Source organism: Branchiostoma floridae, chromosome 1, assembly GCF_000003815.2.
Source record: "Branchiostoma floridae strain S238N-H82 chromosome 1, Bfl_VNyyK, whole genome shotgun sequence".
Lineage (NCBI taxonomy): Eukaryota > Metazoa > Chordata > Leptocardii > Amphioxiformes > Branchiostomatidae > Branchiostoma > Branchiostoma floridae.
The window spans coordinates 25,236,507-25,260,709 of NC_049979.1; the positions used below are offsets into that span (position 1 = coordinate 25,236,507).

The window sequence follows — 24,203 nt, forward strand, 5'->3', positions numbered from 1 at the left end:
TCACAGTAATAAAAGATTTCATAAAATTGATTATACCTACCTATAATTGATTAATTGATTATGGAGTAACCCAATGAAACATCGCTCTGTTACCACGGACTGCTGTAACAGTGAAGTTCTACCTGTAACTTTGCAATCCTGACCTAAAAAGGCTACGGTACGTTCGGAAGTTGCTGTTGTTGGTGAGAAGGGGCTGTTTGTGCCTTACCTGTGTCCGTCTGTGATTAGGAGTGTTTTATGAAACCGATCCTTCTTCTGTGCATGTGCGGAACATCCGGGGCGTTACGATTTTGCCCCGGCGCCGCAGTATTGCGGCAAATTTATTTTTTTTGCGAATTTTTCTCTCCACTTTTCCCTCGCGGACGGTGCGACTCCCTCTCAATATGTGACTGTAAGAGGGATGGTATTTCGGAGGATACTGCTGCGAAATGGCGACTTTGGGGTTTTTACATATATTATTTGAAGGTGTCCTGAAATGGCATTTGAGAAGTGTTTTGAAAATAGAATGCTTTGAATTTCTTTTGAAGTGTTGAATGTAAAGCGGGCCTAAGATGGATATAACGTCGGTCGTTGGGGATAACGGCAATCAAATGTCTATCGTCTGAAGAACGACCATAAAGATAAGGGCACAACCCGCCGTACGTTTTTTTGGGAGGCCACGTCCGCCACGTATTTATGAAAACGACTGGCAAGAACAGGGATGGAGTACGTCAACACAAAGTTTTGCCTGCACGTAAAGTTCTACGGCGTGTCTGCGTGCTCCAAAATCCGTCGGATTCCCTACGATTTCGTACGGAGGCGGTACTTACCACTTATGGTTTCCAAAAGATTGCCCAGGCACGTATTTGCACGTACGGCGGGTTGTGCCCTAAGCTTAAACGGCTATCCCTAGTTACATATTTCATTTAAAAGTGGGATCGGTGAACATCAATTCCTTTTAAAAAAAATTCACATTCTATTTCTGACGATCGAGCTTGACATTTCACAACCTGAAACGCCTTGTAGTTCTCAGTTGAGCTGTTAGGTGGAGCTGCTGTCTGATCACATCTTGACGGAATGTGTATTTCTTACTCATGCATGCAGCCTCAATTGCCAATGAATGAAGACCCCAAATGGCATAAAATGCTTCCTGATTTTATTCCGATATCTTACAAATCCCGTTGTGTACAAAATGTATCATAATCCGCCTTTCCACCCATGGAACACACCAGGGGAATCTGACAACATATATTGTACGAGCAACCCCCAGATACTTGTACACATTGGAGCAATGAAAGCTAATATATGGACTACTAGTATATTTGTACCAGATCATTTAGAAATCTTCCAATCAGTAACCAATGTTGATGGCCTAGAAATGGTAATCACCAAGCAGATGTGATGAGGGAAATTCGTAATGTTTCTAAGTGCTCTGATAGTATTAGAAAAAGGAGGGAAAGAGCGAGAAAGAGAGCGAACAAAAGAGTGAGAAAGAACAAAACAAAGACTTGAACAAATAATTGTTTACCAGTTGGGAGGATACCCTGAGTTTTGTCACAGTACTTGGGGTGACAGGTCTGTTGTTTTCCTCTGATATACAAACATAAATGTGGGCTTTGGTACACTAGTGGCTCAGCTGAAATCAACCCTGACAATGTAATGTTTTGAGGAACATACCACTGACATCAAACTGCAAGATGGGAGTATATTATGACATGTACAGGAAATCTAATGTTACAGATATAGCTGGATACATAACTAAAGAACTGTTTGTAAAAATTGTGATAGCCCAGCAACCTAGAAATTTAGATATATATTTCCCTATCCCAAATGTTCTCTACCTCAGAGACTACCAAAAAAGGACACCACTACCAGATGACCAGACATCATATAACCTGTACATTCCTTCTTGATCATTTTGATAATTGTCAAAACAAATATACTTCTGGGCAAGGACAAATACCTTTTGCATCATGAAATACCTTACTAGCTTATTTCAGAAGAAAGATTTAAGGTGATACAGTAACCTATATAAGCACCTATACAGTACAACTATATTGACAAGCTTGGCCAGACAAATAATCTAGCATCCTATGACTGAAGACAGAATTTCTTTATACAAAGACCATTTCCTTTTTACATACAACGTCGCTTTAAAGCTATCTACTTTAGGGTTTACATTAGACACTCCTTTCTCATGTTCTATCAACATAGAAACAATTTCTATACATGTATCTTCATTGTATAATCAAAATATCTTTGTGACCAAATGCATCTATGTACAAATTGAGTATTGGAATGACTGCATCATACCATTACTTAAGCAACAACAAAAATTCTGTTGGCCTTTGGGTCACTTTTTCATTGAGTTCATTTTTTGTTGCAAGTTGACGCCAGTAACTTAACAACACAACAGTTAACAGTTTCCATAATCATAGGGTAATGTTTCACCTAGATAGCATCACATACAAGTAACTATACATGTCAACCTGTTACAATTTTGCATTTTCCCTCCCCATCTTATACAACTGAAGCTATTGCAATAGAAGGGTGACATTTAAAATTGTGTCCATTTTGACCAACAACCGACAATGACAACAAGAAACTACAGACTAGGCTAAAGCAGCGAGAATATAAACTATGAAAGCGCTTTTCTTTTCCATTTCATACGACTATCAGAGCCCACACATACAGACAATGACTTTCTGGTGTCTGTATGCACTGTTTATGACTACAGAAATACAAGTCTACACTTCTCCTGTAACAAAAAGGCACATGGTTGGTCCACATCCCCTGATTACACATTGTAGAAAAATATCTGCATCACAGTCTCTTCACCTAGGGGGTCATGGATAAATGTCAAACATGATTGGTTGTTTTCTATTTTTCTATTTTTTTGTAATACAACTGTCTATAGAAGCATGCACAAGTTCATGTCTGTGTGTGTGTGTGTGTGTGTGTGTGCGCATGACATTTCTGTATACAAACAAGTCATCTTCCTTAACTATTTTCTGACACAAAATGGTATCATCTAAGTCACATAAGGAATGTTTATCCTAGCATGGGTTGTTTAAGAGCAATAATAAAACGAAATACACCAAAACAGTGCCTTAGTGCTACATAGCAATGTTGTCCAAGTCCTAAAATATCCTGACAGTTTGACGTGTGTTCAAAAAAATATGGTTTTGGTACATGTCTGTATATGTAACTAGAAATCTGAGAGGGCAACTTGTGAAAATCTCTAATTTAGAGATTTTCATCTTGTATATACAAATGATTACTGAAAGCCTTGGTATTGATTATTTGGCCACAAGTGTCTTCATTTAGTTCTCTGATTTTGTTGTAACAGCTGAGATATAGTGGCACCGACGGAGGCATGCAAAAATACTTCAACGCAGGTGGCAAGAAGTGTATTGTAATAACTGTACTTGATGCCAAAATATGCAATGCAATGTTTTAGGAATACACTGCAAGTACTGAAATTTTCACAATGTTTGTACACTTCGTTCAGCCATAACACCTTGAACAAATGTTCTTTCATTGTGTCAGTTCCATCTCAGCCTCAAAGATATAGAAAGCTCAAGATTTCAACCTGATGCAAACTTAAATGAATGTACAGTACGTAGACTGTTGTGATCGATACTGCGAGTGCTAAATGACAACAACCATGTGGCTTCGCTCTAGAGACTTCAGGATTTGTGTGGCTGTTCTGGGCTCGCGGCCGTACTTGGGACGGTGAAGGTTTGCGATGACTCGTTTGTCGCTGCAGCCGTGGCGACCTCTGCCTCCATCTTCCTGAGCCTGGAGATGGTTTGCTGGACGACAGACGAGCTGATGAGACTGAAGTCGTACAGGTTGACCAGGTGAAGCAGCATGTTCCGTACCAGGTTACGCTGGACAATCCAAACACCTTTCTCTTCCACAAATGTACTGCAGGCTGTTGGTACCTGGGCATTCAACAACAAATGCAGGGTTGGACATGTTTCCTAAAATCAACTTGTCCTGTCATGCAAGTACAAAAATATTACTTGGCCGAACCGACTTTTCACTTGCCCGAAATTGAAATGACATTTTTCTTCTAGCAATAGAATTATTGTATTATGGGCTCTATTTTTGTGTGGTAGCCAATGCTTGATGCTATTACTGTGAAAAGTAACTAGTATCAAAATCTCACTCAAGGAAAAGTCTTACTTGCCCGATTGGGCAAGTGAGGTAGGACATGTGCTTGCCCGAACGGCACTTTCACTTGCCTGGGACAATCGGACTAGTGGACTTGTCCAACCCTGAAACGTCTTAAAACTACTGTTGAGAATCTGTAGATTGGACCAGAACCAGACTTGTAAAACATTAAGGTTCAGTTCCAATAAAACCTAAATGTTGGGGACCAGTTAAATTAGACATTAATTCTTTTGGGGGCTTAGAAAAATAGTATCTGAAGTAACAGTATACCTGTTTCTGGAGCTGAGTTCCCCTTCAACATACAATATGTTTTTACCTTGATGAAAAACAACATTACAGACTGCTGCTAATGGTGTCAGGGATCCTAGCTGTGGTATAATCCAATACTGGAGGAGACAAATTGTAACTGAGACTACAAAAATTAATGACATTTTACAAACAAAATATCGCCATACTATAGCGTTGCTTGCAAACCAGACAAAAGGTTAAAAATACTGTTGAGCTGAGTTTGTTGGTTTAGGAGTTTTCAGTTGTCTTTGACGGTTTGACCTGAAATATTGTTAAACTCCTGAAGAGAAGTTAAGTGACTGCTATGATTATCGTAGACGTAACCGTAAAAACTGATAAAATAAGCCTTCAGAATAGCCTAAAATGCAAGAGCTTCCGGGGGCTCCCCCTGAAGTTGAAAAATCTGAATTTGAAAGACCCTTCCTCATTGGCTGTACCAGATTTGACTAACCAGGCCATCACTTATGCTAAATGTGACACACCTATTGGCTGCGCCATGTTGATCCAATGAGCAACTACGGACACCTGGTCCTACACACGTCTGGCATGGGCAAAGTCCGCTTAGTCACTTACCATAAATGGTTAAACGTCGGAATCCTGCGGGTCGTCGAAAATAGCCATTGAATCCCCAGCAAATTGTCTTCTAAATCATTTTGAAGTGATCTTTAGCCAAAAATGATACAGTTTTGGTCAGAAAAAGTCTGGGGGTTTTGGCCCTCTCTACTTTGGTACCAAATTTCATTTTTGGTCCTGGAACGACGGAGATGAATCCTCTGAAAAATTGTGAGAAGAGAAAGAAGAAGAAGATGCAGACACATTACGAAAACAATATTTTCACTCTGATAATAAAACTTCGTGATTTACAGAGGAAAAAAATAGACACAATCTACCGACCTGGCAATCTGCAATGTGGCCATTTCTCATGATGTGAAGGTTCCACATTTTCATCAGCTCTTTCTCTCCCTCATTCACATCAGTGAACTCGTCAATCATGTGCTGAAAGAAACAAATAGAAAACAAGTCTGGTAAGAGAAACAGATTGGTGACCCTGGTGGTACATGTTGGAGGGATGGCCAATGAAAATGCAGGATGTAAATTGATTGACAGATAAGCTGGCTAACCTGAGTGCGCTGTTTCAGCCAAATGGGATCGCTCTCCTCCTCGCTGTCGTTGTCGATTTCCTGCGGCCGTAGTGGTAGACAGGTGCCTGAGTGGAAGTAAAGTCTATTGTGTCCGCTGGTGAAGGGACGCGTCCAATCAAGCTCAAGGTCCTCCCCTTCCAGAAACTCAGACAAGCTGGGTTCTGGCCGTCTTGGTTTTGCGACTAAAATGTTGGTGACGGGAGACCTTCGACACGGCCCGTTCCTCCTGAACGCGAAGCCCATGAGGTGGAGGTCGGCAGGATTTCCCGCGTACGATCCATCATACCCCTCGTTGATGGAGACGTCGATTCTAGCACCTTTGGGATGTGGGACGAAGACAAATGTAAATCGTGAGTGGCAGAGTTTGAGATGCTTGAGAAGGCTGTACAGCTTCATACAGTTCAGTGTGCACCACGGGCAGTGGAGGTCGTCCCGGGCTTCCGTTTGCTGTCGCATGTTGCCGTTGTACAGAAACTGGTAGAAGATCCTCTGTCGCTTCTCCTGCTTCTCCGGCGTTTTCTTGTATTTGACATTCAACAGTGCTTCAGAGTTCTGCCTCTCGATTGGGCGTTCCTCAAAGGGCCCGAGACTCTGTCCGGTGACTTTGGATGGCGAGATGGACATTCTACTGGAGACCGTGGTAGGACAGTGTGTCCAAGTCAGTTTAAAGCGCAGCGTGGGTCCAAATCGGAACGTCTCGAACGGTCCGACCGCCCTGCCGTCCATGATGGTCTCCCACTGCGCCTGTTTGTTCTGGAGAGGTAGACTGTGCATCTGTTTCAGCGCGATCTCATAGTCCCCTTCTGTCAGCAAGCACGAGTGCTGCTTGTCGTACACGATCAACTCCGCCTGGTACTCCGCGCTCGAGATCACGTCTTCCAGCTGAACGTTCCCGTTGACCGTCCCATTCAACATGACATCTTCCCGAGGCGACGTGCAGAGCCTTTTCGGCATGGGTTCCCCAGAAGCGTTCTCATCTTCGCCTCCGATTGGTTGAGAATTGGTAACCGTGACTCTAAGCACCAGTACGTAGGATTTGATCTGACCGTTACTAGGTTGGAAGCACTCTCCCGGGATGGACAGAGAAGGCCCAGTTCTGCTAGCACCGTCAGCACCGGACACACAGGGTACTTGTATCTTTCCCAGGGGTACATGCTTCATCGGAGACAGCACGTCTTTCCTCTTCTTGTGACAGATCTTCAGAAGGGCGGCTTCGACCATGACCTCTTGAGGCACGACTGCTGGGTCCACATTGTCTGCCTGGGACCAGCAGAAGGTGATGAAGTTCAAGTTTAAATACCTAGGTGTGCACTGTACAGGTGGGCTGAGCGCCTTTTGTTCTTCTACTTTCTTCTCCTCGGCAACAATGTCTCCCAACACTGAATCTACCTGTAATTGATATAGGGAAAAACTGCTTAATGGTATGAATGCATATTAAAAGCAATAGAATCTTTATGAGAAAAACAATGAGGAAGATTTAAAGCTTAAACTATGTATAAAAAATCAACAACACATGAATTATTACTTTATGAGAGAGAATGGTTTATTTGTATCACAGCCAACTTGCGGCTCGAAAGCCGAATTATCAGGCTTGTTTACATTGTTCAACGTTACATAATTGCTATTCACAAAAACATTGTAACATAAACAATACACATAAGACGTATAGCATGAATATTATAATGAATAAATATACGAATTACAATGTCTAAAATGCAGATGCGAGTACAATGGTCGAGTACAATGGCTAAAAGTCAAATTGAAATAGCATTAAAACTATTAAAAGTCTGATCGTAGCAAAACTGTTTGACTCGTCTTACAAAGTTAGTTAAAAACAGATTGTCCTGGTGGAGTATATACATAGAATCTACAGTTCGTTCAATGATTTGATCATTGCCGGTATAGCGCTGGTTAAGTAGCGGTTAGTCCCGGTAGGTTGTTGGTATCGCGCAGAGTTGCGGAGTTGCCTGCCATGTTGTTGTCCACGGGTAGGGGGCAGCCATGTGGAGAAGCGAGGAGACCTTTCAACTCTCAAGGCAAAGTCAGTACAGAGTTTCTGTCTACGTGTTGAAAGGCGCTCAAGGCCGATGTGCTGGAGAGCTGCCGTGTAAGAGACGAACTGACGCCCCATCATCAACCTGCAGGTTTATCTATTCATCCATTCGAACCCCTACAGATACATGTATATTGCACAAACTTTCCAAGTCTGGAAACTTTCCATCAGAATTCACAAGAACATGTCTTGAGCAAATAACAGGAAGGAATCCAGTAAACCTTGCTTTACTGGTTCTCCTCTTCCTTGGCTAAAAATTACTGTAATTTAGTAGTATTACTATCTTAAGGAAAAAGCAAAAAAAAAATATTAAAATATTACAGCACCTTGAACTGTTTCCTCCGACAGTGGCTCCTGGAGAACCTCTGTGACATGTACGTGACGTTCCTCTGTAGGAAGACCGGGGCCACGATGTGCCTGGTCCGCAGAAACCTGTAGATCTGCGTGGGTTTCTCAAACGCCTGCAGGAACAACTCATGGTCCTTCTGCAGGTCCTGCAGACTCCCATTGGCCTTGCCGTTCTCCATCTTCAGTGAACTGGTCAAAGCTGTGAGTAGTGTGGAAGGAGGGAGACAAAGAACAAAAGTCAGGCAGAGGTAAATGCGTAGTCTTCTTTCACTGGACTAAGTATGCTAGTGAACCTCAGGGCCAGTGTGATCAGCTATTACATCTACAAGGAGAGGGAGGATTCCAAGGAAACCTTGGCTGGGTAGAGGAGAAAGGAAGGGTCCAAGAGTCCCTTTTCCTTGAGGGGCAAGAGAGAGAGAGAGAGAGAGATAAAAAACAGCATAATTCCGAACGGACTCCGCAAAAAAACCTACAGTCACACTTTGGCGTCTGCTTGCCGATCTTTCTGCCAGCTGTCCTCGCTTCTTTTCGCCTCTTGCCATTGTCAACCTTGTGAGGAGCCATAATGGCTGAAAAGTGGAAGGAAAATACAAAACGTTAAAGCATAACACAATTCAATGGCCCTTGACAACACTATGTATTTACCATTCTAACTCATTCTTCCAGCTCATATATATGGCATACTGTAAATGCATTTAAGTTTGCAGGGATTTACTTTCGCTTTAGCGGGAAAATGGAGTCTTTGCGGTGGTCTTAAATTCGCGGTAGTGCCATAGACTGTGGTCATATAGTGTAATGGGAAAATGTTCGCGGTGGTTTTAAGTTTGCGGTAAAACACGAAAACTGGGAACATAAAACCACCAAAAACATTTCTAACACAATACAGTATGTGCTTGTAAGTTGTAACTGATTAGTGTCCAGTACAGTTAATTAAAGTTGATTAAACTTTATAGTTTATATTTCATATACTTCATAATCTATATATGTTATGTTGAAAAAACATCTTGCCTTCCTGATATTTTACAATCTAAATTGAATGTAGTATCTTGCAACCTTGAACGGCCATCATGGTTAGCGTTACTTCATACGGTTGCATTTCCCCTCTTGGGTTAGAAAAGAACAGTCCCTAAAGTAAATTTCAGTGTGATTTGTTTGAAACTGAGAAAATCCCATTGCAAGACCTCTAAAATAGACGGCCAAAAATGACGCTGAATTCCTCGCGAAAGGTACAAAATTGGCACTGATGTCTGGTACATATTTGCCGTTTACAAAACATTAAGGTTGGGTAAAATTCATTACGATAAACGTGAAAAATATCAACCCACGTTCAGAAAAGCCCGAAGTAGTTTGGTCTAAGTGGAAAACTCGGAAGAAAAATTTCCCTCTTTCATTTCGATTAGAATCGACTATGATTACGATTTTCCGCCATAAAAACATCAAATATATGTGGCATCGGGGTCAATCTATTCCAATCTAACCGAAAATAAGTTGGTTTCTTACAAAATACGGATGATTCGGTTCAAGTTTCACTTTCCTCTCTAGAACAAGCCTTTCTCCAGTTCGGTTGGGTTGGGCGACCACGCCATGGCAAGAAACAGCCGACGAAAAAACGGCATTAAATTCTACAACCGACAATTCCTGAGTGTCCACATAAGCGTATTTTGTAAATTGTTGTGTAATCTGTGTATAAAAACTTCAATATCGGTTGTTAGAGAAGATCGGAATGAAATATCGTACCTCTTCAGTGTGCCACCTGGAGCCTTTGTGGTTCTGGTCTCCGCGATCTTTGCTGATTCAAATGGCGGGAACATGTCACCGCAGCATATCATAAGAACGTCTAAAGTGCCCGCGATAACCCAAAACGTCTCAATATTGTACTAATATACATCATTATTATCTTAGAATGTATGAAATGTATATTAAGATTGACATTTTATGAAATGTTGGGTATTTGAGACGGTAACGTATTTATAACCTCAACGATGTACTTCACGTTTACATGCCTTCGGGGCTGTGTCCTCGGTGTAACCTTTGAACCGTCATTGGAACAGTTCATTTTCATAGATTGAAAAGAAGTGAAACATTTTATCATTCGCAAGTTCAAACCAAAATGTTTCTCATATCATAGTGACTGTATAAGATTGTAATCTTGTCTTTTTTAATATTATTTCATCTAGTTGACAAATTTTCTGTACTATATACCAGTTAAATGAAAACAAACAAGGGATTACACCCCTCTTTCAGAATGTATGGTTGCTCCCCAAAGAATGACACAAGCATAGCCAAATTTGAGATGTTTTAGCCTCCACTTTTGAGTTTTCATCATCTATCTTGGGTAGATTTTGCTACCAAGATGCACGACGCTTACGAAGCTGCACCCATTCTCGAGAAGCTGCCCCTACAGATCGAATCTATCGCCTGTTGGGGTGAGTAGAGGGGTAAAAACGTGATACGTGTTGGGGCAGGGAAGATCTCGTGATCTGTTGTTCATTCCTCAGGAAGATCGATTAGCAACTTGGCAATATCAAATTATGTTTGTCTGTATGGAAGCATTTCTGTATAAAGTTATGATTGATATCGCGTCGCATATCTGAATGAGAGTTTATGGAGTCAATCATTACTACTTAAACGTTTCTTGAAGATGAGGACTCAAGGCCCTGGCCTCAACCTAGATCTTCACTAATTTACTCTACTCATATAACGTTTTTTTATTAACTACAAGCTACAACTTAGGTAAGTTCTAACTTTTAATTCATAGGCTGAATTGTCAAGTGTAGTATTTGCCTCAAAAGTATTTGCAGAAGTGATATCATCTGTATCGTTGATATAACAACCCTTTTGCATAAACACCAGCTTCGAAGGCACGGGCAGACTCTGCTCTTGTGCAATTTACGCCAGCATAGATAAAGTTCTCCAAACGTTAACAAGTAGTGATTTAACTCATTTTAAGTCATATTGTTGGCAAATTTCTCAAAAAGATACTGGTGAAAACTGCATGATGTTGACATTTGGAGATAAGCTGAGGCAAGTCTGAGAGTGCGGACATACTCGTACACTCCCATCCATTAACAGTGGAGCACAGTCGGTGGCGTGTGACCAAATTCTCACAGGGTCTATGGAGTGAGTTTACCCGTGGAAGGCACACGGCTAAGCAGAGTCGTGGAGATATACTCCTTAGTTCAAGGAGACTTCTAGATGATGTTCGTATGTGAAGCACAGCCAAGAGAGAGAGTAGTTCACGGAGTTCAAGAGGAGCGGTTTCAAATGGAGCAAGACTCCTGCCTAACCAAAGAACTGAAATTAAATGAAACTCTACTCTTCTGTAGTAGTAGTCTAATCTCCAAGCAGATCCTACGGTAGCATAAGATAGTATCAAAAGCTACCAGAGGAGTGAAGCCGGCTTAGGAGTGTGTTTCGCTACCGGAGCATATGGACACATGGCAAATGGACACCTCTTGGCTGACTACACTCCTTGGCCAGTTTGGTACTATTTTATGCCATTCTAATATTTCCTACGAGATTCCTGATCTAGAACATGTACTGCTTAACTACTGTAAGGTATTACTTAGTGTTCCTAGAAGTTCTGTTAACGCTGCTGTACTGGGCGAGCTAGGTGTGTTTCCACTGTATATAGACACCCAGACACGACTGATTAAATATTGGCTTAGATTACACAATATGTCTAATGATAGAATTGTTAAAAAAGCGTACGACACTGCTGTTGCTCAAGAACATGAATGGATTACACATGTACAAGATATACTATGCAGACATGGTTTCCAAAATATTTGGCTAAACCCTAATGTCGATGCCAAATATTTTGGAAACATGTTCAAGGAACGCCTAAAGGACACATATCTTTCGAACTGGAGACAAAAGATAAGAAACTTTAGTAAACTGGCAACATATTCGAAAATTAAGACAACCTTTGCGCTAGAAAACTATCTTTTATCAATTCAAAACAGATCATTCACTAATAGCATAACAAAACTAAGGATTGGAGCACATTGTTTAGAAATTGAAAAGGGTCGTCACAAAAATATACCATCCGAAAAGAGAATGTGTCCCATCTGCAAAGACAGTATTGAAGATGAATACCATTTCCTGATGATATGCCCTTGTTATGATGAAGAAAGGAAAAGTTATTGACCATGTGTAACAACAGAACAACACTACCTAATACAAGTAGAGAAATATTCAATGTAATTCTATCATGTCCCGACTCTGTATCTGTCCACCTAGGCCAATATATATATAATGCTATGCAAAAGAGAAGTCGTGCTTTAAGTTTAACAATGTAAAATACACTATGCCGCCTTATTTTCTATTATGTTAGATTAGTATACTCATGTAGATAGTTCGTAGTTGCTAGTAATACATTTTACTTGCCATACATTGTACCTGATACAATCGTTGTGCAATAAACTTGACTTGACTTGTAGGATCTGCTTGGAGATTAGTAGTAGTCAGGAAATTTACTGGCTCGCTCCTCTCACCTCTGCCTCAAATCGGAACGGATAAAAAATGGATCCTTTTAAATCTAATAACTTTGACACATTCAGACCGTTTTGTAACGAGGTACTAAGTGTGCGACGGGAGTACAGAATTTCTGCCCGTGCGCCGCGGGTGTTTTCTGTCTGACAGTCGGAGGGAACAACACACCATAAAATTGGTCATGGCTCAGTCATGATACCTCAAATCAAGCTATTTTTTGTGTTCCTATGATCTAGGAAAGTCGGACAACCGCGTTTAGATCAGTTCTAATTTCAAACATGTTGAAGACGACATTGGTCCAGTGAAATTTGACCTTCTAAAACTCAGACTCCAAACACTGCCGGCCGTTTTGATATAACCGCATGCAGCCGTAAATGTAATTCACTTGCGTTTTCCCGTTATAGGATATTCTCATATTAGCATATTCATCTGTTGAATTTACAGTATATTCATACATATGTATATATGTCATTTATATTTGTGATTGCTGTAAAAATATCTTTATCAGGTGTACAAAGTTAGAACGTTACATTATGATACTTCCAATCTGGCAGGAAAGAATGACGTCGGCCATTGTTGACAGTGAACAGAGGTCGCAGCGGGTGCCGGCGCGGCCCGCTAAACATGTGCTGGGTGCGCGTTAATCCTGGGCAGTAAAACTATTTGCCTAATGATTTTTAATGCTTCGCGGGGCGGGATACTTACACGGATTCTGAAAGGATAGCCCCGCCCCTGTGTGTTTTGAGGCAGAGGTGAGAGGAGCGAGTCAGTAAATTTCCTGACTACTACTATTCCTGCTTGGAGAATACGGCACAATCTAGACACAGTTTTTCCCGATATCGGCGAGCCTACAACCTCTCACCGACACCTTTTCAGCATCTAGATGGAACGGCAATATCGCCATAAAGATATTGGGAAAATTTCTCCCAAAAGGTCCGGACCATTCGCCCGATAGCTTAGCAGGGCTCCTGATAGCTTAGCAGCGGCCCCCGACAGCTTCCGCGTGCGTGTAGATGTGTCCCGACTTCGGGAGGGCTCAGTACCATATAACGCCGGCTCATTAGGCTACATAGCTGTTTATGACTGCAAGCGGCACAGGTTTCCCTCGGCCAACGTTCCAGATCCCTCCCGACATCTCCACAGATATCGGCAAAAAGTGTGTTTAGATTGGGCCTAAGATATAAATAAAGACAGAGTTCCTATTGTTCCATCTTTGCTGCGAGTGTGACTCACATCAAAGTGCTAATTACCCCAATGAAAAGGCCTGGCAAGAACACTGCTTCCACCTGTAATTCTCATTAAGTAAGGAACTTTGTATCATCTTTAATAACATTAACGTTATGAGTCTTTCTTTATTTCAGCCGATAAATTACTGGTTGGCACCAAGCAGGGGCATCTGCTACTTTACAGTATCAAGACAGAGTCAGGTATGATCATAATAATAATACATCTACATGTACATGTATCTATCAGTATCAACATCTTTGGCTGTTTTGAACATTTATCAAAAGTATGATTTTTAACATGGGTTTTGGAATGACTAGCACCAGAGTTTTGAGTATTGAGTGCGAGTTCTGACATGATCATTGTGGATTTACCTGCGGATGTTTGGTGAACCGTTTGTCACTTTCCTCAGGGCAATGATGTCTGGTTCTACTTTGCACTGCAGCTATGTACTAGTAGTACTTGTTTTAGGTTCCTTTCTCCAGGAGATGAGGTGTAGGGGCTGTCTTGATTCACCTTTTATAATTGGCAGCTTGCTCTAATTCAACAAGTGTTGTCTGTGAATCACATGTACTTGTTTTAAGCGTAATTGACCACTTTAATTCTACGCAGCACACTATTTGTGATCCTAAATTAATCACTAAGCAAATTCTCGTTGTCAGATATCTTAATGCCAGATTGTCCAAAAGTTGTGTTGGTGTTGGTATGGAGTGTCATGATGCAATGGAATTTACTGCTGAGGTCTGCTTGAGCTCTTGAAATTATGATGAAGTATTGCCAGTCCATCTGAATCTACCTTTCATGCAGGCCCTTTGTTGTGTTAAGGAGAACTCAGTACACAGTGATTTACCAAACCGATAAAACTTGGAAGGACACTACCGGATTTCTTCAGGAAAAAGTATTTTCTACAGTATAGTAGTCCCAGACTTGAAGTTTTAATGGCTTTTACTTTCAGTTTAACTCCAAAGTCTTTTTAGAATAGGTGAATTCAGCTTGAAGTATGAACGTTCAAGACAATGCACATACTGGTATCTCCATGCCATGTATTTGCAGTTGTATATAACTCAGTACAGTACGGTATATGTAGAATATTGGGGAAAATACTAACGTTAGTTTGCCTTTATCCGTTGGGTAACTTGTATCCGTTGCTTTTTAAAAACAGGGTATGTAGGCACATCAAGTCGAAGGGTGATAGATTTAAACTACAATATCCTTAAAATATTGCAATTTGAAACTAACGTCCACCAACGTGATATCCCCAAATACCCTGTTTCTAAAAGCAACGGATATAGGTTACCCAATGGATAAAGGTGAACTAGCGTTACATGTTGTTTTGAGGAACATTTTCTTCACTTTTCCAATAAGGAATATCTAAAATTCTAAATTTTACAATGCACCGAGAAAAGGACATATTCATTGTTTAATCTCAGAAATTTTTCCTTTTCTAGGTTCAACGAGACATGAAGTCAGCTTGGAAAGGTCCAACAAGTCTTTTTCCAAGAAACCAATAGTTCAGGTACTAAGTTATATCAGCACCTTTTGCTGTCTTTTGCTCATGATTATAAGAAGTTTCAGTTAAGTTCTTATAATTATCACCAGGGGACTGTAAAAGTTTTATATAAACATATATTCCATAGTTTACTGACTCAACAAAGGTACAATGTCATTTTTGTAAGATCTTCTTTAACTTAGTACATAAAAGTGACAAGAGTTCGAAGACCTTATACCTCCATGAAATATTTTGATTATGTAGATGCTTCAAAAAAGGGACCTCAATTTAACGTTCTATCCGAGGGGTGGCCCTAACTGAAGATACGTGTAGGTACTCAATTTCACCTGAGTTAAGTGAGGAAAATTTCGGGACCATAAAAAACGGTTGTCTTCAGGCGATGGTCGTCTTGTGCAAGTGGTTGTTATAATTAGACCAAGTTAAACTGTATTTCTTTTTACTCTTTATCATTACTGAAGAAGAGTGAATGAGATACTTAAAAAAAAAACCTTCATAAAACAACTCTTTAGTAAATCTTTTACAGAATAGAATTGTTTCAAAAAAGCTTGGGATAAAGTATATTTTGTACATATTGTTTTTCAGCTGCGTGTGGTTTCTGAGCTGAAGATATTGATAAGTTTGTCAGGTAAGTTTTCTGTCGTTTCATTTCAGAAATTCAGCTGGTCTATTTTATGCCATCAAAGTGTTCTTCATGTTCAAATATAACTTCAAAAGTTACATTTTCAACAAATCTAGGGTTAGGGTTAAGAAACGTATAATTAGGTTTTAGAAGCTGAAATTCACATGTTATAATTGCTCAAATATGCAAATTCTATTGCAGTCCCATGTATGCAAATTATCATTATCAAGTGTTTGATTAATTAATTCATAAAGTAAGTATTAAGTGTAGAGGAACAACGTTTTAACATGAAGACAAACCAGATAGAGACTGAGTGAATTAATATACAATTAGTGTAATATAGGTATACCCCTTCCCAATCTCACCGCATTTAGAAATAATCAGAGTTAGGTGGTAGAATATTTTTGTATGTAGATTTTATAACTTTGTTATGTACATATAGAATACAACATGTGTGTAATATGTATTGTCTGAGGTACCAGACCAACTACAGTGAAGGAAAATTTCATTCATGTCTCACCCACCCAAAAAACACAACACAAATCTAAACACAAAATTCGCTAGGAAAGTTGAGCAAATTTGCTATTGTTGGACAAAAATGTGTTACAACAATTCTAATGTATGTGGTATTCAAATTTCAACAGTTATGGACTCAGCACATGCAATCTATCTGCATTTGATTTATTTTACGGAAGCCTGTGTTCTAAAAATAAGATTCAAAGATATATATTATCACCCGGTTCGAAATGCCCTTATGGAACGTTATCAAGGCCCAAGTATGACGTTGAAGTTTAATGTCCAACTAGGGGTGGGAACCGGTACAGAAAATTCAGGTCCAGGTCCGGTTCAGGTTCAGGTTCATTTTTCCGGACCGGTCCAATAAAAATAAATGGTTTTGTACCGGTACACTGTACCGGTAACCACCCCTATGTCCAACACACCAGCATTTGGAAAGGGGTCTTTTCTACTTTACTTTGTAAGTATTTACACACCTTTGTATCTCCCTATGTGCAGACAATGTAGTGAGTGTACACGATATCACCACCTTCCAATGTATCACCACCATCCAGAAGACAAGGGGAGCCACTCTGTTCTCCACAGATCTACAGGTATGTTTCTTCATGCTAGTTTTCTATGGGATCATTCAAACTGCACTCTGGAAACAAGAAACATTTAAAAGGAACAATGTTCTGGTACTCTTTGGGTCATCATCCATGTATTCATTACTAAGTCTCATTAAAGTGGGGTGATCTTTAGAAATGTTGTGGTTGTCTTAAAAATCATTCTAGATTTGCAATTAAGGTGTTTCTATAACTGTAGATATTTGTTTGTCAATTTATGCTTGCTGCCTTAGCAACTTCATTTTTTCCTTGAAGGCTTGTTTTGGGCAAAACTGGCTAAATGATCTCAGGCAATGAACCCAATCTAGAGGTAATCTAGAAAATAATGTTTGTAATGTGTGCATGGATAGTTGTTATAGTCAATGTGCAGTAATTATTTTCTTGCCTATGTAGCAACACAAGTCCTTAAGCGGAGACTTGTCGCATACATTGAGGATGGCGGTCGCTGTGAAGAGGAAGATACAGAACTACTACTGGAAGAACAGGGATTTTCACGAACTCACAGTTAGTAAAACTGTTCTTAGTTATTGTATACCAAATTACAAATTCAATGTAGAGAACAATGAGTCATGAAAATGTAACGCTAGTTCACCTTTATTCGCGGGGTAACCTATATCCGTTGTATCAGGATATCTAACAATGTCAAGTCGACAGACAATGGTTTCAAATTACATTATTTGAAAATGTATCGAAGATTTTGCAGTTTGAAACCACCATCCGTCAATTTGATATTCCTAAATACCCTTTTCTTAAAAACAACGGATATATGATACCACTCGGATAAAGGTGAACAAGTGTTAATTATACTATGACTATATACAGATATGAATAATTTTTCGAGAAAGCTTTTGGATAATTGAGAATTTTAACGCATGCAATACTATGAATCAACCAAGTGCAATGGTGGAGTGGGTAGAGTGCTTGCTTTGCACTCAGTAAGTTGTGAGTTTATTTCTTAAACAAGTCAAAGACTTTAAAACTGGTACATGCTGCACTTCTCTGCTCCAAAGCTGTATTGTCCAGGGCTACAGAAATGGAGATGGGCACTGCCTGATGCACCATCCAGTGATGAAAATAATTTTTTGGGGTGGGGGGTACATGCAAACTTGCACGGCCCAACATAATCTTACGTTATGTCTTATTCTCATAGAATTAATTGTGTGTTCCTCAATATATTTTACAACAAACAAGGAAGTAATCAACTTGTTACAAAGGATTATTAGGGAAGAAAAAATAAACTTACTGGTCTGTTATATGGGAAATGACTCCCACATATTACACAAGCATTGAGGTGAACAATGAGACTTCCGCAATGTAAACATGATTATTAGTACAAATATTTTCAACATGCAAAATTACATGTTCAGAATATGTCCACATGCAAATTTAGAAAATTACATGCCCATTGACAGTTGCATAGTTGTATTTTAAGCTCTGCCATCTAGTGCAGAAAGAACTTAAACTACCTGGATACTATGAATGACAAACTGGAATGCTATACTGTTAAGTCAGCATGTTGAAAGTTACTGAACTGTTTTGTTGCAGCCTGACATGGCAGTACCTGATGTTGCCAAGTCCATGGCTTGGTGTAAGGACTCGGTCTGTGTGGGCTTCAAAAGGGACTACTTCCTCATCAAGGTAAATACATAATGTTTTAGACTTACCGGTACATGTAGGGCTGCCGTTGTCTCTTAGATGCATTTTAGACTGTAACTTTGAATCTAAAGGCTCTGGGTTTGAGTTCTTATGCAGGCCGCAATGACCTACAATGTATGTCCTCAGGTGAAAATGAGTACCCAGGGCCATCCTCTCAGATGGGATGTACATGTACATTTTGTACAGTCATAGGCCCCCCATGTTTTAGTAGAGTCACACCTGTTGATTTGATTGTATGGATGACATCCAAAATTGTCTGCAAATAAAAAAGTTAGGCCCAAAAAAATTTGTGCTCATTAAGAAACAAACCTAAGCGATCAGGGCCATTGAACAAATGGCAGAGAGCATGGTATCAAAATACTAGATTCTTCACCTTTGTTCCTTCACATAATGTTTTTGCCAGTGCTACGCACTGGCTTTGAATCAACAAAGGGGTTCGTTCAATGGTTCGTTTGGTTTGGATGGATGGTTTGGTTCGGATGGATCGTCTAACATAGCCCTTCCTTTAAAGCCCTTTTAAACGCAAATTATGCAACCGAATCAGGGTGGCCGAGTGGTCTAAGGTGCTGCATTTAGATCGCAGTCTTGTTTGGGAGGCGTGGGTTCGAACCCACTCACAACAAAGTTTTTTTTTTCTTTGTTCAACAAATCCCATGCAGGGCTCGAAATTCATTTTTGGGATTAGGTGCACTGGTGCAGCTAGCTTAAAAAATTGGGTGAAATTTTGGGTGCACCACTTAAATTTAAGTAATAACCTAATAATAAAACTTCTTAAACTTCTCAAATTCTTAAACAACAGACATTTTTATTATCTTTCTAACACTTAGATGTCAAGAATATGATGTACATGTATACTAAGTATACTTTGATATCTTTACATACATAATCCTAAGAAAATAATTGGGTGCACCCTGTGCACCCAGAGAAAATAATTGGGGACTTTGATGCTTAACCGCCCTCTTTTCATGCGAATTTGTTACACATCCAGGCTTTTCCCCAAACTATGCACTGGCCAGCTTTTTATATTTCAGCCATACCATATATGGTATGGTGAAATATATTGTATTCGTAATGTTTCTTTCTTTCTTTCTTTCTTTCTCCTGTCAAATCTTCAAAGCGATTCATCTCCGTCGTTCCGTGACCGAATGACCTGAAATTTGGCACAAGGGTAGAGTGGGTCAATACCGAGGTGCTTTTTTCTCATTTTTTTCATATCTGCCTCTAAAATGATTTCATTGAAGTTTAAAGGTCATGTTTTGACCAAAACGGTATATTGTGGCCCCCTGTTCCCTTGAATTACAATGGAATGACCTTAAATTTGGTGTAGATAGGCATTAGATAGTTGGTAAAATGATCCAAGTAAAATTTTGGGCATAAACTACTTTAAAATGCTTAATTTCAGCGCTTTTCTGAGTTGAAATTGGTTTTCTTTCGGCTTCCTGCCGTGAACTCCAGTGACCCCAGAGCCCACACGTGCCAGGTGCCAGCGGTCTGGGGAGAGCGAGAGATAATTACTTTATGGACGCCAGCCAATCAGCGACGAGAAAGGCGAATGCTAGTTAATATTCATAAGCGGGGCCTTGCAATCCCGTATATACACAAACAGATGCATATTACAGCCTTACAGTGGCCATATGGCACCCTGTGCCGGGTTTGAAATTGTAGTTTGCGAGGATTTGGAGTTCAGACAGGGTCATTTGAGCGGTAGCGGACGGTACGCGTGCATTGAACGTTAGTGTCGATGAATTTACCAACATTCCGCATGGCACTATCAATCATTTTCGGCAGATTTGGACAAGGAAAATTGGACGGCTTGCGTTTAGTTTTGATAGGTAAGTTTGACAGTGGCGAGAATGCATGTATTTTTTCCCGAACAAATGTACGGTAGGTACTTCTAGTGTTGTTGTTGTTCTTTTTAGACGTAAACTTTGTACATTCAAATTGTAAGTAACTTTAAACTGCCAGAGTTTGAGCCCAATAAAACACTCTCAGTACCAGAGTATCACCACTGACCTCCGAAAAGAAACCCCCGAACAAAGTAGAAACACCTATCCTCCAGGTCTCGCACACTACGAGCAGGAAATTATAACACTCAGACAAGATTACGTGCGATGGCTGATTGCATACAAAGTAAAACAATTTAACAGTGGTATGCAGGGGCATATACTTAACAAAGAATTCGAAGGAAAATGAAATATATAGATAAAGCAAAATCAAATTAACTTGTTGGTCCTTGGATCTTTCAGAAAAGAAATGAAGCGACAGAGTGGTAAAATTCTTGTAAAATTTCGAGACGTCTCTGTTTATGTAATGGCTCATACAAAACAAGAAGAAGATTGAAGTTTTTAGCTTGAAAAAAAACAACAACACTCCTACTACACAGTACCTGCACCTGACAATTATTAAAACGTATGCCCTACTTGCTTAAAAAAAAGTTCACTGCAATAATAAATGTACCCACATCACAAGGAGATTATGACGGTACTTAGACCTAGTTATCGAAGTGGAAATTGTTGAATGGCGTCATGTAATTTCATGACGAAAATCTTCTGAATGGAAGATGCGTTTTTTTTCACTCTCGGAAAAATAGGAGCTGCCGCAATTCTAAAAACCAATCAGTTATGCATAGGCGCTCCTGTGGAAGATTATATTCTTCCATATGGGCCCGGGGCATATTGGGCAAGCTCTGTTTGACATGGAATCAATTCACAATATTAGTTCTCTTTTGGGGATAACTTACATTAAAATATTGCATTTTTGCGCAGGGGTGACTTGGAACAGTCCAATGTTGAGTGGGAATGGGTATGGCTGAAATATGCTGTATTTGCACCCAAGCAAATGTCGGCCTTTCTAGTTTAAAAAGCTTTCTTGTTTGACCTGTAACATCAGATTGTGTATTTCTGTACTGACTCCAGGTGGATGGTAGTGGGACACTGAAGGAACTGTTCCCCACGGGAAAACAGTTGGAACCACTGGTGACTAGGCTGTCGGAGGACCGGCTGGCGCTAGGTCGGGACGACATGACCATCTTCATTGACTCTGAGGGCCAGCCAACGCAGAAGTACGCCCTGACGTGGTCGGACATCCCAGTTGTTTTAGGTAGGACACACTTAAAGGGTATGCCATAACTTGAGACATTTCCTAACTTGAGAGATATTTTTTTACTGATCTCATTACGCATAAGTACTCTGTGTTTGTTGCCACTGACTATACTTATGAGACAGATAAATATATGTAGCCATTAACACAGCTGTCATTAAAAATGTACTTGCACATATTAATTTATCATTTCTTGGAGAAATAGTACTTCAGCAATAACAATGGTGGTGCAGAGGATTGTGCCCCAAAATATTTGACATGTACCAATTAAACAATTGCTATACAGATGTTATTAAAACAGAAAGCTTAATAGAAAAATTGGGCCTCCAAGTGTAATGTTTACTAGAGATTTTGCTGTAAGAACAAGCTAAGATATTTGAGTAGAATCCCATTCTTCTTTCTGTTTACTTTATTTAATTCATTACCGACTTCAAAGGTGGACAAAAATACAAAGTGTCCTAAGTTTGGGTACCCTGTCTACTAGGGCTGGGTATCGGTACAGCGTACCGGTACAAAACCGATTTTTCTCATTGGATCGGTCCAGAAAAACCGGACCTGAAAAAATTGGGTGGACCGGACGTTGGACCATTTAGAAAATTAAGAGATTATTTTGTCAGGCATTCACACGTTTTGGCGCTTGTAGGTGGAAGAAAATAACAAGAGTGAAGTAGAGTAGAGTTTATAGTCATTTCTACCAAGTTTTACAGCCAATCGTACAGGTGCAGTTAGCGTTGTAGGATTTTAAAACACCAGTGTAAGTCTCACACTCCACCAAACAGATTTCCTTGTAGTGAAATGGACCATTGGTATGAGTCATACTGAATCAGGTCCAGGTTCAGGTCCGGACCTGAACCGAACCTGGACCTGAATTTTCTGTACCGGCACCGAGCCCTACTGTCTACTGTACCATTAATATAAATTGACACTGCAAAACTACTTGCAACTTCAACAGGTTGCGATGCGCAATGTGAAAGATTCATGAACAACATGAAAGCATTTCTTGCTCAAATACATGTATGTTCTTGATATCGCTGTGTCAAAACGTCAATCATCAAAACGTCATCCATGAGTTTGAGCACTAAAAAAAGTGTCTGAAGTTAGAGCATCCCCTGTTATAAGGGGCATGTGCATAGAAATATTACTCCTAGAGTATTTTGCTATAATGCAAAAAACTAATTGTGTTATTTTGTGCTGATCACTTTAACAATATTTTTGTTTTTTTCTGATAGATCATGAGCCACCCTACATCATTGCAGTACTACCCAGGTCAGTCTAATCTGCATAAGATACTGTAAATGTATTCAAGTTCGCAGGGATTTATTTTACTGTAGTGGGAAAAAGGGCTTTTTGCGGTGGTTTTAAGTTCGCGGTAGCACCATGCTCTGTAGTCTCTTACTGCCTTTGAAAAATGTTTGCGGTGGTTTTAAGTTCACGGTGAATCGGCCACCACAAAAACCGGGAACATTAAACCATCGCGAAAGTTTCTGCATTTACAGTACTGGCATCTATTACCAGTACTGTACTTCAAGTGTTCATTTACCTTTTCTTAATCTTAGGCCATATTGATTCGATTATATGGATGACATCATTCGGGAAACCCCAAACTAATGGGTGTTTGTGAAAAAAAAGTTTGGCAAGAAAAAAATGTTCATGATGAAATCTAAGTGGTCTGAAGGTAAACACAGAGTATGGTATACTGAACGACAGATGCTTCATTTTTGTTCTTTGTATATCAAGACTTACATGTATTAAAGAATCCCAAAATCAAAGTGTAAACAAAAAAAACAAGTGAAAATGAAAGAATTGGTAAAGCTACAACATGTTGTGATGCTACCTTTAGGCACATCGAAGTGCGAACTGTGGAGCCCAGACTTCTGGTCCAGACTATGGAGTTACCCAGCAGACCAAGGTTCATCTGCAGTGGAAGGTCTGTTGGCTTCAGCTTACACATGGACATCACCAATCCCTCTTAAAGTCAGAAAGGAGCTCCCTAAGGAATGGTTCTTAAGATCAGTGTTTTTGGGAAAGGCTACTTAGTTTCCCACCCAAAGTGTATCTTATGTCTGAATGTCTTCATGTAACTCAAGTTGGCATTACCATCTTATACCACTGAGCCTTCAAAAACATATTTTCTTTAGCCTGAATGGGACTTAAAGCTGTCTGCAACCTTTCTGTGGTCATACAATCCCTGTAATGAAATCTTTGTTTTTCATCTAAGCTAAGTATTGACTCATTACGTTGGTTAGAAAGTTGTTTGTGTGGGTTGCAACTGGGACTGATCAATTAGATAATGTCAGGCTCAAATGGAACGGCACTAAGATGACTGTATGTCATTCTTTACAAGTATACTAAGGTGTAGGAAAACAAATGTTGTGTTTTCTGTTTTAGTCCTGAAAAAATTATGGTCGGTAGGTAGGTTTTTTCCCTTGCACTATTACAATACAGTTGAACAAAGTAAACTAAAATGCATGAGGACACTTGTCTTTCAATG

At 39.9% G+C, this 24,203-nt stretch overlaps 2 protein-coding genes across 5 annotated transcripts in view; one reads left to right on the top strand and one right to left on the bottom strand.

Annotated features, from left to right (window-relative positions):
• Positions 1 to 1,118: 1,118 nt before the first annotated feature.
• Positions 1,119 to 9,914, bottom strand: LOC118425728 (polycomb protein suz12-like). 3 transcript variants are annotated; one of them, XM_035834788.1, is made up of 6 exons: positions 9,727 to 9,912; positions 8,463 to 8,558; positions 7,968 to 8,188; positions 5,568 to 6,977; positions 5,341 to 5,442; positions 1,119 to 3,926 (listed from the first exon to the last, which is right to left on the bottom strand). In XM_035834788.1, the coding sequence occupies exons 2-6, from the start codon at positions 8,551 to 8,553 to the stop codon at positions 3,669 to 3,671; spliced, it is 2,082 nt and encodes a 693-aa protein (XP_035690681.1). In that variant the 5' UTR covers positions 8,554 to 8,558; positions 9,727 to 9,912; the 3' UTR covers positions 1,119 to 3,668. The 3 variants fall into 3 exon arrangements, with proteins under 3 accessions (XP_035690681.1, XP_035690689.1, XP_035690698.1); XM_035834796.1 differs by lacking the exon at positions 9,727 to 9,912 and adding an exon at positions 9,490 to 9,668; XM_035834805.1 differs by lacking the exon at positions 8,463 to 8,558 and having other exon boundaries at positions 9,727 to 9,914.
• A 298-nt stretch (positions 9,915 to 10,212) lies between these two features.
• LOC118425715 (vam6/Vps39-like protein) overlaps positions 10,213 to 24,203 on the top strand; it is a gene marked incomplete in the record, with an annotated part of 61,586 nt that continues 47,595 nt past the window's right edge. For both annotated transcript variants that reach the window (XM_035834766.1, XM_035834775.1), the window contains 10 exon segments: positions 10,213 to 10,415; positions 13,845 to 13,910; positions 15,156 to 15,223; positions 15,800 to 15,842; positions 16,851 to 16,945; positions 17,351 to 17,461; positions 18,503 to 18,595; positions 21,529 to 21,712; positions 22,942 to 22,978; positions 23,553 to 23,639. In XM_035834766.1, coding sequence (XP_035690659.1) covers positions 10,343 to 10,415; positions 13,845 to 13,910; positions 15,156 to 15,223; positions 15,800 to 15,842; positions 16,851 to 16,945; positions 17,351 to 17,461; positions 18,503 to 18,595; positions 21,529 to 21,712; positions 22,942 to 22,978; positions 23,553 to 23,639 — 857 coding nt within the window.